The sequence below is a fragment of the Nanorana parkeri genome, unplaced genomic scaffold (genome assembly GCF_000935625.1).
Source record: "Nanorana parkeri isolate BGI_ZX_2015 unplaced genomic scaffold, ASM93562v1 scaffold10, whole genome shotgun sequence".
NCBI classification, from domain to species: Eukaryota; Metazoa; Chordata; class Amphibia; order Anura; family Dicroglossidae; genus Nanorana; species Nanorana parkeri.
In genome coordinates this window covers 699,390-712,466 of record NW_017306278.1, presented here as the reverse complement: position 1 = coordinate 712,466, position 13,077 = coordinate 699,390, and the positions used below count along the sequence as shown (strand labels likewise).

Here is a 13,077-nt window from a genome sequence, read left to right as displayed (position 1 = left end):
TTTTCAGCTAATGATGTCACTGGTGGCCGATTCAACCCAATATTGTGCAGCCAAAACCAATGTTGGGTGGAGTTGACCTATTTTGGTTTTTTTTATTGATTGATTTTTAATTTGTTGTTTTGTTTTGTTGTCGCTCTGTTGCCGTAGCCCTCTGTCCTCCCCTGGCGCTAGTCCTAAGTTCAGCAGAAACACTCTTCCCCGGAAGCAGGACAGGTAAACATGCGTCTGTCATGGCTGTGCACAACGCCCGTCCTATGTCCGCACGGCGGGGCCGCGCTTTGTTGTCTGTCCGCAGAAACAAGCCGCTGCACCATCACCGGCGCCCTGTCGCTTGCGGTTCCCATCACGGTGTTTTTTGTTGTCCGGTGCTGCAATGACGCACCGCGAGCTTCTCGCTGGCCGGCGGCTTCCTCTCTCTGGCATGCGGCTGCGGCCTGACAGCTTGTCATCACGTCTGTTGTCCGTCATCATTTTCACCTGATTGGATAAGCGGTTCTGACTCTGTGTATTTATAGACGGCTTGTAGAGGTTTGATGACATTGAGCAGCGAGGTTTAAAGAGGACTAGTCATGACGAGAACCCGAATATCCAGTCCCGGATCATTAGAACTCTGCAGGATTGGTTGTGAACATGTAGTTTGAGTGTACGGGGTCAGAGGTTAGCAGACATGTGACAGCCAATGCCCTGTCAGCTCTCCTCCCAGCTCCTGAGACTGCAAAACACACTGACCTCACACACGGTCTCCCAGCTCCTGAGACTGCATAACATAATGACCTCACAGTGTCTTCCAGCTCCAGGCTCTGCATAACAAACTGACCTCATGCACTGTCTCCCAGCTCCAGGCTCTACATAACAAACTGACCTTACTCACGGTCTTCCAGCTCCTGAGGCTGCATACCAAACTGACCTCATGCACGGTCTCCCAGCTCCTGAGACTGCATAACAAACTAACCTCATGCACTGTCTCCCAGCTGCAGGTTCTGCATAACAAACTGACCTCACAGTCTCTTCCACACTGTCTCCCAGCATAACACACTGTCTCCCAGCTCCTGAGGCTGCATAACCCACTGATCTCATACACTGCCTTCCAGCTCCAGACTCTGCATAACACACTGACCTCATACACTGCCTTCCAGCTCCAGACTCTGCATAACACACTGACCTCATACACGGCCTACCAGCTCCAGGCTCTGCATAACAAACCAACCTCGCACACTGTCTGCATAGTCCTGTAGTTGTTTGTTTGTATTTTATCTTCAGTTGTTATGCCCTCTCAGGAGCCGGAAGACTGCGTACATGGAGAGGGAGTTGACATGCCAGCTGACCACGCATACACATGGCAATGTTTCAGCCACTTTCAGCCAGCTTATGAGTAACAAGATGACTCCCTACCAACGATTCTGACCTTTCCTGGTTTCCGATTCGTTTGCAGTAGTTTGCCATTTTTGTGAATGAAGGCCGGTTGAAATTGCCATGTATATGCCCTCTGACCCCTACGTCTGACCCCTGACACTCCAGCAAAAATATGATCATTAAAAATATAACTTTCCCCGATCCCGTTATGCAAATGATGAAAAACAAACAACTTCATATCAAAGTAACACAAAGTCGGCTTTTCCTTATGTGCATGCTTGTTCTAATCATCATCTTTACTGATTGCCGTATTGATCAGATAGACCCGGGGGCCGGATTTAATCTCTCTGCTGCCCCAAGGCCAGGTTCCTCAATGCGCTCCTACACCTGCCAAACCCCCCCCCCCATGGAGAATGGCAGACCTGCCGGCTGCATACAAGTGATCTCGGCGACATCACCGGGATCACTTGTACAAAACAAGCGGCAGTACATTTAGCTCTGCTTGCCCAAAGCCGGGCTAAATGTAGAGAACAACTACCCACCCGGACCCAGAACTTCATGTCCCGGGCATCGGGAGATAGGAATTCCACACCCCTGCTGCCCCTCTACTCCCTGCTGCCCCGAGGCCAGGCCTTGGTTGGCCTTGTGGGAAATCCGGCCCTGGATAGACCCAATCATAGGATGGCACATGGCACCGCCATCATTGTGGGGGTTGTCCCTGAATATTCCATTACACATCCCTGGCTAGGATCAGGCTCTATAATATGGCTCATATTTTGGGGTGCAGATTTTTTGGGTGTTGTTTTTCGGTGCAGGACGCTTCCGGTAAAATTGGTGCTCCTCCGTGTGACACTTTCTGCCATGAATCTGTTCCTGGTGATCACGGTTGGCTATGGTTGGGGGTTAGTTTAGGGTTACTGGATCAGAGATTTAGAGGTAACTTCTTCAGCTAGTTGTGAATTTCCAGCAGTGATACATTTTTTGGGGTGTGACATTATTTGGCTCTGTAAAGGACGCACCCAAAACAAGCGTGCCAATGTTTTCACGTGCCCGGGAGGGAAGGGAGGTTGCGCGACGTGCCAGCTGTCATACCCTCATTATTCCATCAGGAAAGCTAAATATTATGAATCCCTTTAAATTTTATTCCAAAATTTGGTGCTAAAAATAGAAATATTTGTGATCGGAATCCCTTTAAGAAACGTTTCTTCTCCGGATCCTAGAGGAAGAAGCTTCTGCAGGTTTACCATCACGTCAGCCTGATTAATATATTCTCCTTCACCCTGCTGGCACGAGCCCGGGGGTTGGTCGGCAGCCAAGGCCGATTATTTGTTATAACTTTCAGTTGAGGGAAATCTAGGTCACATGAGGTGTGCGCACTTTCTAAATGATCCCTATAATTATAGCCTAACGTCGCTGGAAACACTGTCAGTTATAATAGAAGTTTACTGTTCAGCTCCCGGCCAACCACCCCTTATTGACACATGTAACACTGTAAGGCAGAGCAGGGAAATGTTCACCGTTGTGTTACATTTCCAGTTCCCTTATGCCTGTGCAGGCTCTTGAAGTGTTTATTGCACAAATATGTTTTGGGTCAACTTAAAGGGACCCTGTCACCACACCATTCAAAAATTTTACATGTGCATTTCATGTATTTTATATAAGCCTGTTATTTACCTGTAAAACCTCACTTGTCTAGACATCCCAAAGCCATCATGCTGCTGCTGGGTGCCGCCATCTTGGATGTGGTGTCAACAGAACCAGCAGATTTAGAGTGGTCACTCAAGTGACACGCTATAGCAGGGTTAGCCAAACTTCCAACCTCCATGCATTTGACTGCCAGAGTCTTGCAATGCCTAATGGGATTTGTTGTTTCACCACAGCTGGAGGGCCAAAGTTTGGCTACAGGTGGTTGCAGATGTAGACCTTAGGTGTAGATTTCGACTGTAGATGTAGTCCTTAGATGAAGAGGTAGATGGAGATCGTAGATTTAGACCCTAGCTGTAGATATAGACTGTAGATGTAGACCAAAGATGAAGAAGAAAATGTAGACCCTAGATGTAGAGGTAGATGGAGATTTATAGATGTAGACCCTAGATGTAGATATAGACTGTAGATGTAGATGTAGTCCTTAGATGTAGATCATAGATGTAGAAGTAAATGTAGACCATAGATGAAGAGGTAGATGGAGATTGTAGATGTAGACCCTAGATGTAGATGAAGAGGTAGATGGAGATCGTAAATGTAGACCCTAGATGTAGAGGTAGACGTAGACCCTGTGATGGAACGCCTGGTACCCTGACTGGGTACCTCCGTCAGAAATCAGCTTCCTCCACTTTGGAACCGGAAAATCATAATTACAGCCCAAACCTTCCCCTAAAGAGCAGACTAGTCTCTCAGGGTAAAAACCCAGAACTAACTTTATTGCAAACCAGCTCAGTATATATACAGTTCTGGAAGTCTAAAAACATAAGACAATCAAACATTAACATAATACAAACAGACATCCCCTCCCCGGTGTCTTAATGAAAGAATAGGGAGCGAGGAGACACATAGGATGGGATTATCTCCCGAGTGTCTATGATATGGTAATTCACTCAGCTACATCTAGTGACAAGTTAATCCCATTGATAACACAATCAGACAAAGGGACAAGTAGACTTCCACTTAACTTGCTAGTCTGTTAGTCAAGTCTAAGTCCAGGGTCTGGTCCAGGACAGGATACTGGGGTATAGGAAAACACAGTCTCCGCTTCCCATGTATCCCCCACATCATTGGGAAATAGGTCTCTGGGGTCCTCTTGATCACATGGAGTGTGAATAAAGGGTCCCACATAGCCCCAAAGCACCATGGCAAGCCCCTCTCCCAATCAATAGACCCCCCTCCACAGCCAAGGCCCATAGTCAGTGGGAAGGAGGCAGGCCTGCAGTCCCCTCCAAATAGGAGAGTAACAGAGTCTTCCATCACAGACCCTAGATGTAGAGATAAAAAGAGACCCTAGATGTAGAGGTAGATGAAGATTGTAGATGCAGACCCTAGATGTAGAGGTAGATAAAGATTGTAGATGTAGACCCTAGATGTAGAGGTAGATGTAGACCCTAGATGTAGATGTAGACCCTAGATGTAGATGTAGACCCTAGATGTAGATGTAGACCCTAGATGTAGATGTAGACCCTAGATGCAGAAGTAAATGTAAACCCTAGACGTAGACCCTAGATGTAGATGTAGACTGTAGATGTTTGCCATACTCTATAAGGAATTATGATCAGTAATAACGGCTTACAAAGTTGATGATTTCGCTGCTTCGCCTTACAATATGACATTTTCAGACAAATGCATTCACCATTATAAACTATCCCATTAACATCAGCACTGAGTGTCGTCTCCTCACAACCCTGGACTTGTGACTGTTCACATTGCACGTTTCACACGCTCCTGTGTTTTTTTTGCACGTTTGTGTTTCGAGCATCCCTCCTTCCCCCCGCTGTAACGTCTGGCTGGTCCCTACACATCTCCACTTCCTGTTTCCACTCTTTAAAAATGATCTCTCCTCTCTTAACTTTGCTGCAGTGACCCCCAGCTCGATAGAAACACATTGCCTAAGAAGGGATTCAGGTATTGGCACCGCTGTGACTTGTGGTTTTCAAGCCTCGTTGTTTGTGTTTTCAGTTTTGCATTCTTGTCCGTACAGCGAATATTTCAAGTGTTTTATTGTTGTGTTGCATGCGAAGGACCGGGACGGGGGGGGGGGACGGGGGGGGGGTTTGTATAATTGTCATTTTTAACCAGCATACTTTTTATGACTGTACCCGTGTTGCAAAAGGCAAAAACAGTAATAACTGAATAATATGCATTGATATTGTTGTTGATATTGTTGCGTAATGATGTGAAATTCCATCCAATGCATGGACTGAGAGCGGTGTCATTATTTTTATCATTTAGTTTGATGGTAAATTACTCGCCATCATGGAGAGTGGAATATACAATCCAATTCCCAGCTTGGATCTTCAATGTTATTGCATGTTGAAGTGTTTTTTTGCCATGTGGTTGTTTTTATGTCTAAATGTCATGTTTTCAAAACTGCACTGAAACTGAAGAAGTGAAACTCGATCAGAGGGAGACATGTTGGGTAGATGCAGCGCTGAGTTCCAGCATGAACTTTGTTGTGGTTATCCAATATTGTCTTGTTTTTGTGCCATAACTTCCTGTTCCTTTGACCCCCTGTCAGGAAGTGAGGTCCATCTCCCTAGTGGAGACAGAGGGACCAATCAGAAAATCTGGAGTTAGGCTGTGGCTGTGCCTAGGGTTAGCCTAACCCTAACCCCGGACTGACACTTAACGGCAGAATTAGGCAAACCCTGCCCCTCCAACTGGTGAAATCCCATCATGCGCCTGCCTCTGGAAGTAATGCATGTAGCTTGCAGAGTCTTGCAGCACCTAATGGGGTTTGTAGTAGAACCACAGCTAAAGGGCCAGAGTTTGCCTACCCATGCCTTAAAGCAGAACTCTGGGCAAATCAAATCTTAACCCTTGCGGTGGGGCTACCCCTGCACTACAAGGGTTAAGTGCTCATTTTTGTCTGGGGAGCTAAAAAAAAAAGTTATACTCACCCGTACCGCGATTCCGGCTGGCTCTTACACCGCTTCCTCCAACGATGGTCTGTCTCTCGGCGTCCTCACTTTCTATACACTGTATAAAATGTGATGACCCAAGGATTTTTAGACTGCTGCAGCAGAGGGGGAGCATGGCTTAAGGAAGTGGTCTAAGAGCAAGCCGGGATCACGGTTCGGGTGAGTATAACTTTGTGTGGGGGTAGCCCCACTGCAGGGGTTAAGATTTGATTTGCCCGGAGTTCCACTTTAGAGGGCTAGTCCACCCAAAACTTGATCTATCGTAGATGCTAGAGAACTTTTTATAGTTTAGTTCAGGGGTAAGCAAACTCTGGCCCTCACAGACAAATCGCATGAGGCAGGGCAAGACTCTGACAGCCACAGACCCGACTTTCAGAGACAGAGGCATCATGGGATTTGTAGTTTCACCACAGCTGGAGGGGCAAAGTTTAGCTACCCCTGGTTGAGTTGATTGGTGATCACAATGGCTACAGTTACAGGCAGGGACCCCTCCTTATAATTACTGGCCAGTGTGAAGTTTTTCAGACCGTTATGGTTTCTCCCAAAACATTGGTCTGTGCTGGGGGTGGTTCCTCACAAGTTTAATCAAACCCGAATCCCCAATTTGTACTACTGCCGGTACCTATTACAATCCCAAATGATGATGGGGTAACATTCCTAATATTTAGCATCAGCAGACAATTATAGAATTGGGTCCAGTTGTTTCTTTTTTGGTCTTCCGAAAGTATTGGCTCAATCTCATTAGTTACTCACATTGCCTCAGAGGAACCTCATTGTGCATGTTACCGGCAATACTAACCTTGCTTGCGGTCAGCAGTGTTTGACTTGTATGTACTGGAGGAGATTCTTATTTTTGGATGTTTTCGGGTCACCACAACACATTTCTATCCCTTCGTATGTCTGGACACATATATGTACTGTGCGTGCAGAGGCCACTCTTCATTATGTGGCTTTGTATGGTCTGGCCATGTTTATGGAGGTCGCCAAAAGATCTACTTAACTCCAGTTTTCCCTTTTTGGGTCATGACACTTTGTGTTCCTTCTCCATCTCCCCTCCATTGAACATGAAGGATTATTCCAGATTTAGGAGGACATAAAATATCATCAGAATTTAATGTTCTGCATTTCATACCAAAGAAAAGTGACAAATGAGACATCTAGACCTCTTTAATAAAGGTTGCCCACCATAGGCAAGGGCCCAAGCTGAGTCTCCTGATCCAGCTGTGTTTGTATGACTGAAGTAAGGAAAGTGCCGATGGGTTTGGTCGTATGGACTGGTATGGTTGTTGAACCTTATGGTTCTTACATTGTGTGGTCATCTATAAAGGTTTAGTCTTGGACAGTACAGCTATTCCGGGTGACATGTTAATTTTGAATTCCTGTTGGTTGGCGTTATCCACAATGATGGTTCATGCATGGTTGTTGAAGTAGTCTTGTCATTGTCTACAAACACCATTTGTCCCGGCTTCACCCAGGTATGCACCGTCCTCTCAGCTCCGAAGTCAGGATGACACCAAGGAATGGCTGCGTTCCCATTCAGCCGGAGGGCTGCAAGACACGGCCAGCAGCTCCCCATTCTCGCCCGGCTCCAGCATTATGTCTCCTTCTGGAACTAGATTTAATTTCTCCCAGCTTGGTAAGTGACCCTGACATCTCTATCCTAAGGTATCCAAGACAAAAGCTGACTGCTGCCCAACCCGTATAATGATCCTTACGTTTGCTGGTTCTAGAGGAAAGCTCTGAGATAATGCTGAGAATGGGAGGTGGCCGCTTTCTCCTCTCAATTACACGATTTTTCTAGCTCTAGTGTTCAAATTTATACCACGAGTGCCTAAAAATTAGACAATCACTCAGAGGCTTGATGGTGCCTCAACAAGAAAACACTTTCATATGTCTATGACCAGTTAGAGTAGTCGAGGAACAAGTTTGAGATTTTCATTCTTTGAGAGGTCAAGTGGTGGTTTTCAAACCTCAGTATGGAGAAGTCATTTTGGGAGTTGACATTTGTGGCCTCGGGTCTGTCAGTCGAGTATTTGGATGTCTCAAGTTTAGTATAATCATGAGTCGCGGGATGGGTGAGTGACGGTTTAGTTGACCAGCTGTCTAATGGTGGACTTGACATCTCTCTTCTCCATATAATGGAGTAAATATTGGGCAGTGTTCAGATAGCTGCTTTGATGTATCTCTAGGCCCGAATTCTAAGAGTACGATCCTGTGCAATAGTCAGAGTCCTATCTCAATCGATGATGAAAGGATATCATCTCATTCAATGGTCAAAGAGTCCTATCTCTATCATTGGTCAAAGAGTCCTATCTCTATCATTGGTCAAAGAGTCCTATCTCTATCATTGGTCAAAGAGTACGGTTTTGATCCATGGCCAAAAGATATTATCTCAATCGATGGTCAAAGAGTCCTATCATGATCAATGGGCACTCATTTTTTTCATTGACTGTTAAAGTCGTGTAAATATTAATGGAAACTTTATGTTACAAGGATTATTATGATGGTAGCTATAGCTAATTATACATTAACATAATTTAGATATAATTGTATTGCTATAAAATCAACAAATATGATGTTGGAACAAGGTCTTTGGGGTCTGGTATCTGTCGGGGACATATGTCATACTTACATTATACAATATTGTCACAGCCACTTAGTGTTGGTTTAATGTTTATTGATGTGCTTTCTACCTCCAGCAAGTCCAACAGCCTCCTCACAGATGAGTTTGTCTAATTCAGCAATGCTGCGAACTCACAGCCTGTCCAACGCCGATGGGTCATCTGACCACTACGGCGAGACCCGCTTCCGAAACAGCTCCATGTCATTGGATGACAAGACCCGAACCATGAGCCGCTCGGGATCTTTCCGTTTACTGATTCACAATGAGACTTGGCTCTTTGTTTTTAGCTTCTCTCTCCTTCCAACAGCTCAACTGCTAATTATCATCCTGTCAGGACAGAAGTCACCATCACATATACAACTTAACCTCCTGATTAGTATATATATATATATCTCTGTATCAGCCTCGGGTACAATGTAGAGTAGATGAGGATTGTTACAATACTTTGTATCTTCTTTTATATCTCAGAAGCTGTTCTGCTCTCTGCCATTAAAGTGCCACAACATTCACCTCCTTCGGCCAATAATTTCACCGCCAATGCCGCCAGGGCCCGCTCAGCGCTAGGAGGCAAATACCGCACAGCTCAGCGATCCCCGTCCGCAGGAGATTGTTTTCAGGGGAAAGATGATGTTTCCTCTTCAGGCAGAATTCTGTTCTATGACGGTCGTCTTCCTGTCAGTGTCTATGGTTACACCTGCGGGGAGCCTCGGCCATGAGAGGTGAACGGAACATAAAACAACATGTCTGTGTGATAAGCTTTTAGTAGAAGCTGACTTCCAGCCTGCAAAATCCCTGTGTGATAAACCTTTGGTGGAAGCTGACTAGCAGCCTGCCTATATTGAAGGTGCCCTGTTTCAAGTGTGCAGGCCAAGAGCACGGCAGCTTCTATCAAGGCTTCCCACACAGGAAGTTTGCTTTGTAACAGAAAGAAGAGCATGGCAGCTTCTATCAAGGCTTCCCACACAGGCAGTTTGCTTTGTAGCAGAAAGCTGATAAATAACCCCTTCAGCCCCGCTACATATTCATTAAAATAAAGTGTTTTAATGTTTCTGTAAAATCCTTAAATGAAAAATCCTTAAATGACAATGAGACTGTCACAGGTCGGCTCAGTAGATCGGGAGGTGAGCGAACACATACCGGCGCTCGCTCACTTCTCGATCATCTCCCTGCAGAGAGCCGTGACTGTCACTCACGGCTCCCTGCAGGCATTCCCCCTCTCCCTGCTCCGATCCTCCATCGCTGACTGGCGGAACGGACGGGGGAGGGGGCGGTATACTGAGCTTTGGGTCACAGGAGAACGCTAGTTTGTGTTCTACCGTGACCCTTAGGAGAACTATGGGGAAAAGCTCTGACCCCATAGTTCTCCTTTTAAAAGGGGGCTCCGCATAGAGTACATCACGGGTGAGCCAAACTCAAAGGGAAAGTCAATGAGAGGGCTCCACTGTGACAGCGACTCTGAACCTGCGCCTTGTACCTTCTTCTGTCCTGGCTTCCTCCTCTGCCTATGGCCTTTGCATCCTACATGACGTAGAACCATGCGTGTGCTATGTTGTCACTCCAGGCAAAACGAATGGCAAACGCACTCATCAACTCATAACCAGCTTTCCAGCAAGGTGCACATGGAAGGGCTTTATACAGTACAACAGCAAAAAGTTTCCCAGCACGTTTACCAGCCGGCATGCACAAAAAGAGAGTTCCTATCTAAGCCAGAATCCCAAGGCCAAATCTGGAGAGTTCCTATCTTTATATATCAGTCAGAGTCTTTGGGTCAAATCTGGAGAGTCCCCAAATATACATAGCATCTCAAATCCCTGGGCCGAATCCTGGAGAGTTCCTAACTGTACCGTGTTTCCCCGATAATAAGACCTAGTTGTGACCATTCCCAGGGCCGGTGGTGGCATAAGGGGGAACTTGAAGAGCCGCGGGAGAGAATCAGCGAAGTCGGCGCTAGAGGAGGGAGCAGAGCCGCATAAGCCGATGCCTCCTCTATAGCCCCGCCTCCTGTCAAAGGCGGAACGATACCAAATGCTTCGCCCATTCTGGCCAGCGATTGGTTACCAAATTGCTCTTGGAAAGGTTCGGCACCCCCGATTGCCCTGATCACCATATTTTGTTACATGAATACATGTAGACTGTTGTACATGAATAAGTGTGGATTGTTGTTCACTAAAAAAAAAAAATAAGACTGCCCCCGAAAATAAGACTTATTGGGTCTTTTTGAGCCGAAAATAATATAAGACGGTGTTCTTATTTTGGGGGAAACGCAGTTTATATATCAGTCGGAATCCCCGGGCCAAATTCCCAGCCGATTACACTGTCACATGAGTGTCGTCTCCCAGCCGTCCATTGTAGTGACATTGATGATCTGTACAGCCGAGTACATTTGGTGACGTTCTTCCCCCCTGCGGTGACACCTCACTTGTGTCGTGTTGCAGTTGTGACATTGTACGTCTGTCACGTCACCCCCTGGACACACAAAACACACGCAGGAACCTGCCGGTCTGGTTCCCCCCGGCCGTCCTCGTACAGTGTTTGTTGTGGCCCTTGGGAGTCTCGGCTTCAAAAACAAACAACTGCAAAGTGTCGTCTTATTTTCCAGCAAATATGACAATGACTCACCGGGGGAACCCAACTGAAAGGAAATGGGGGCCATGAAAGGCGGAGGGACCCTTTGCAGGTTCCTAGGACAGGGAATAAAAGGGAACAATGATAGGCTCTCCATGGACAATGTCACTCCAGTTTTTATAAGAGGGATTTTATACTAAGCAAGCGCAATGTGAGGCCCCTCCCTTTCAGATTTAAAGCCCTCAGGGGCAGGGCCCTCCTTACCATCTTGTCTTGAATTGTATTGTGACTGTAATGTCTTCCTTTCCTTATATTGTAAAGTGCAATGCCGACCTGTGACAGTCTCATTGTCACAGGGCAACTAGAACTATGAGGTGAGTGAAAAGCACCCGCCCCTCATAGTTCTCCTTTAAGAGGCGGGTTCAGATAATTAGCAAAGACAGACATTGTGATTGGGAGAAGTGTGATCGCTGAAGAATGACACAATGCTTGGCATGCAACACGTCACATAATAATAAATGTGATTCTAGATCCACTTTAACTACATAGCGGGATCTTGTAAAGGAAATTGTTACAATGATAGTGAATCTGATGGACATGTGTGACCTGATATGAGACGCCTGACACTCTCTGATCTGTAATCTCCTCTTTTATCCCGCAGTTCACGGCTCTTCCCTCTCTCTGGTATCCAGCACCTCGTCTGTCTACTCCACGGTAAGCAACGCGCTTGTGTCACCATATTTATAGCTGGCAGTGAGCCGAGACTGATTTATAAGGCTCCGTTCACACTTGATGTACACTTGTAGTGTGCGTGACCTCGCGTCAGCCCATTCATGTTTAAGGGCCGGTTCACGCCACAAAGTCCGCGTTCCATTGCACTCAGCCTCTGCGTTCAGGGGCGGGAGGGGGAGGGGCAGTGCATTGATCAGGGAGACGGCCGGCTTGAGTTCCAGTGCGTTCCATAGGCCGAACGCACTGGAACGTGGAGTTTGTGGTGTGGACCGGCCCTTAAGGAGAACAATGAGGTGAGTGATACACTCATCCTCATAGTTCGAGCCGACCTGTGACATTGAAACTGTCCCACGTCGGCTCCATAGATCGGGAAGTGAGCGAACACGTACCGTCGCTCGCTCACTTCCTGATCATCTCCCTGTAGAGAGCGGGGACTGTCAGTCAACGCTCTCCGCAGGGATTCCCCCCCCCCCGAGGGGGCGGGTACAGCTAGCTCAGCCTCTAGATAGGCAGAGCCAGCTGTCACTCGCACAGCTGGGTGGATCCAGACAGTATTGTCGTGGTCCGTCCCGGCTGTGGCGCTCTGAGTATATAGTCCACTATATACAGAGCTTGGGGTCACGGGAGGAGGTTAGTATATGGCCTCCCGTGACCCTGAGGAGAACAATGGGATAAAAAGGATTACCCTATAGTCCTCATTTAAGGATAATTAAACCCAGGACAAAAAACATTTTTGTACATCGCAAATTACCGGTCCTTAGATGTGGTGGCTGCATTCGTTTTCTTTTGTTCATTCCAAGAACGTTTTCTGCAAGTACAGAAATATACCCGTTGATCCTGCCAGAAATCCAGTGTGCTCAAATCTTCCTGTGCACTTAACTAAAATGTTAAACAACGGCATCAGCATTTCCAATTTTCTTCTGTTAACTATGCAAACAACAGAACAACCCCCCCCCCTCCCCCATGTTATAGTGATATGGAAAAGATGTGATGTTCTGTAGTCCTGTTTTAAGGTGACAACGCGACTACTTTAGATACAGTATGGTGAGTGAGCGTTGTCACCTTCGGGCAAAAAGAATTTTCTGCCATCACAAGCTGCGATATATAAACATTTTGTTCCGAGTATCCTTGTGAGCAGGACTGTAGAAGTGTGCAGGTCCCGATGGGAGCGGACAC

At 46.5% G+C, this 13,077-nt stretch overlaps 1 protein-coding gene across 1 annotated transcript in view; it reads left to right on the top strand.

The window, feature by feature from the left end:
• Positions 1–13,077, top strand: part of NAV2 (neuron navigator 2) — a 224,746-nt gene that overhangs the window by 182,575 nt on the left and 29,094 nt on the right. The window contains exons 17-22 of the mRNA XM_018554770.1: positions 148–213; positions 4,921–4,965; positions 7,457–7,617; positions 8,681–8,933; positions 11,040–11,134; positions 11,831–11,883. Coding sequence (XP_018410272.1) covers positions 148–213; positions 4,921–4,965; positions 7,457–7,617; positions 8,681–8,933; positions 11,040–11,134; positions 11,831–11,883 — 673 coding nt within the window. The remainder of the gene's footprint in view (positions 1–147; positions 214–4,920; positions 4,966–7,456; positions 7,618–8,680; positions 8,934–11,039; positions 11,135–11,830; positions 11,884–13,077) is intronic.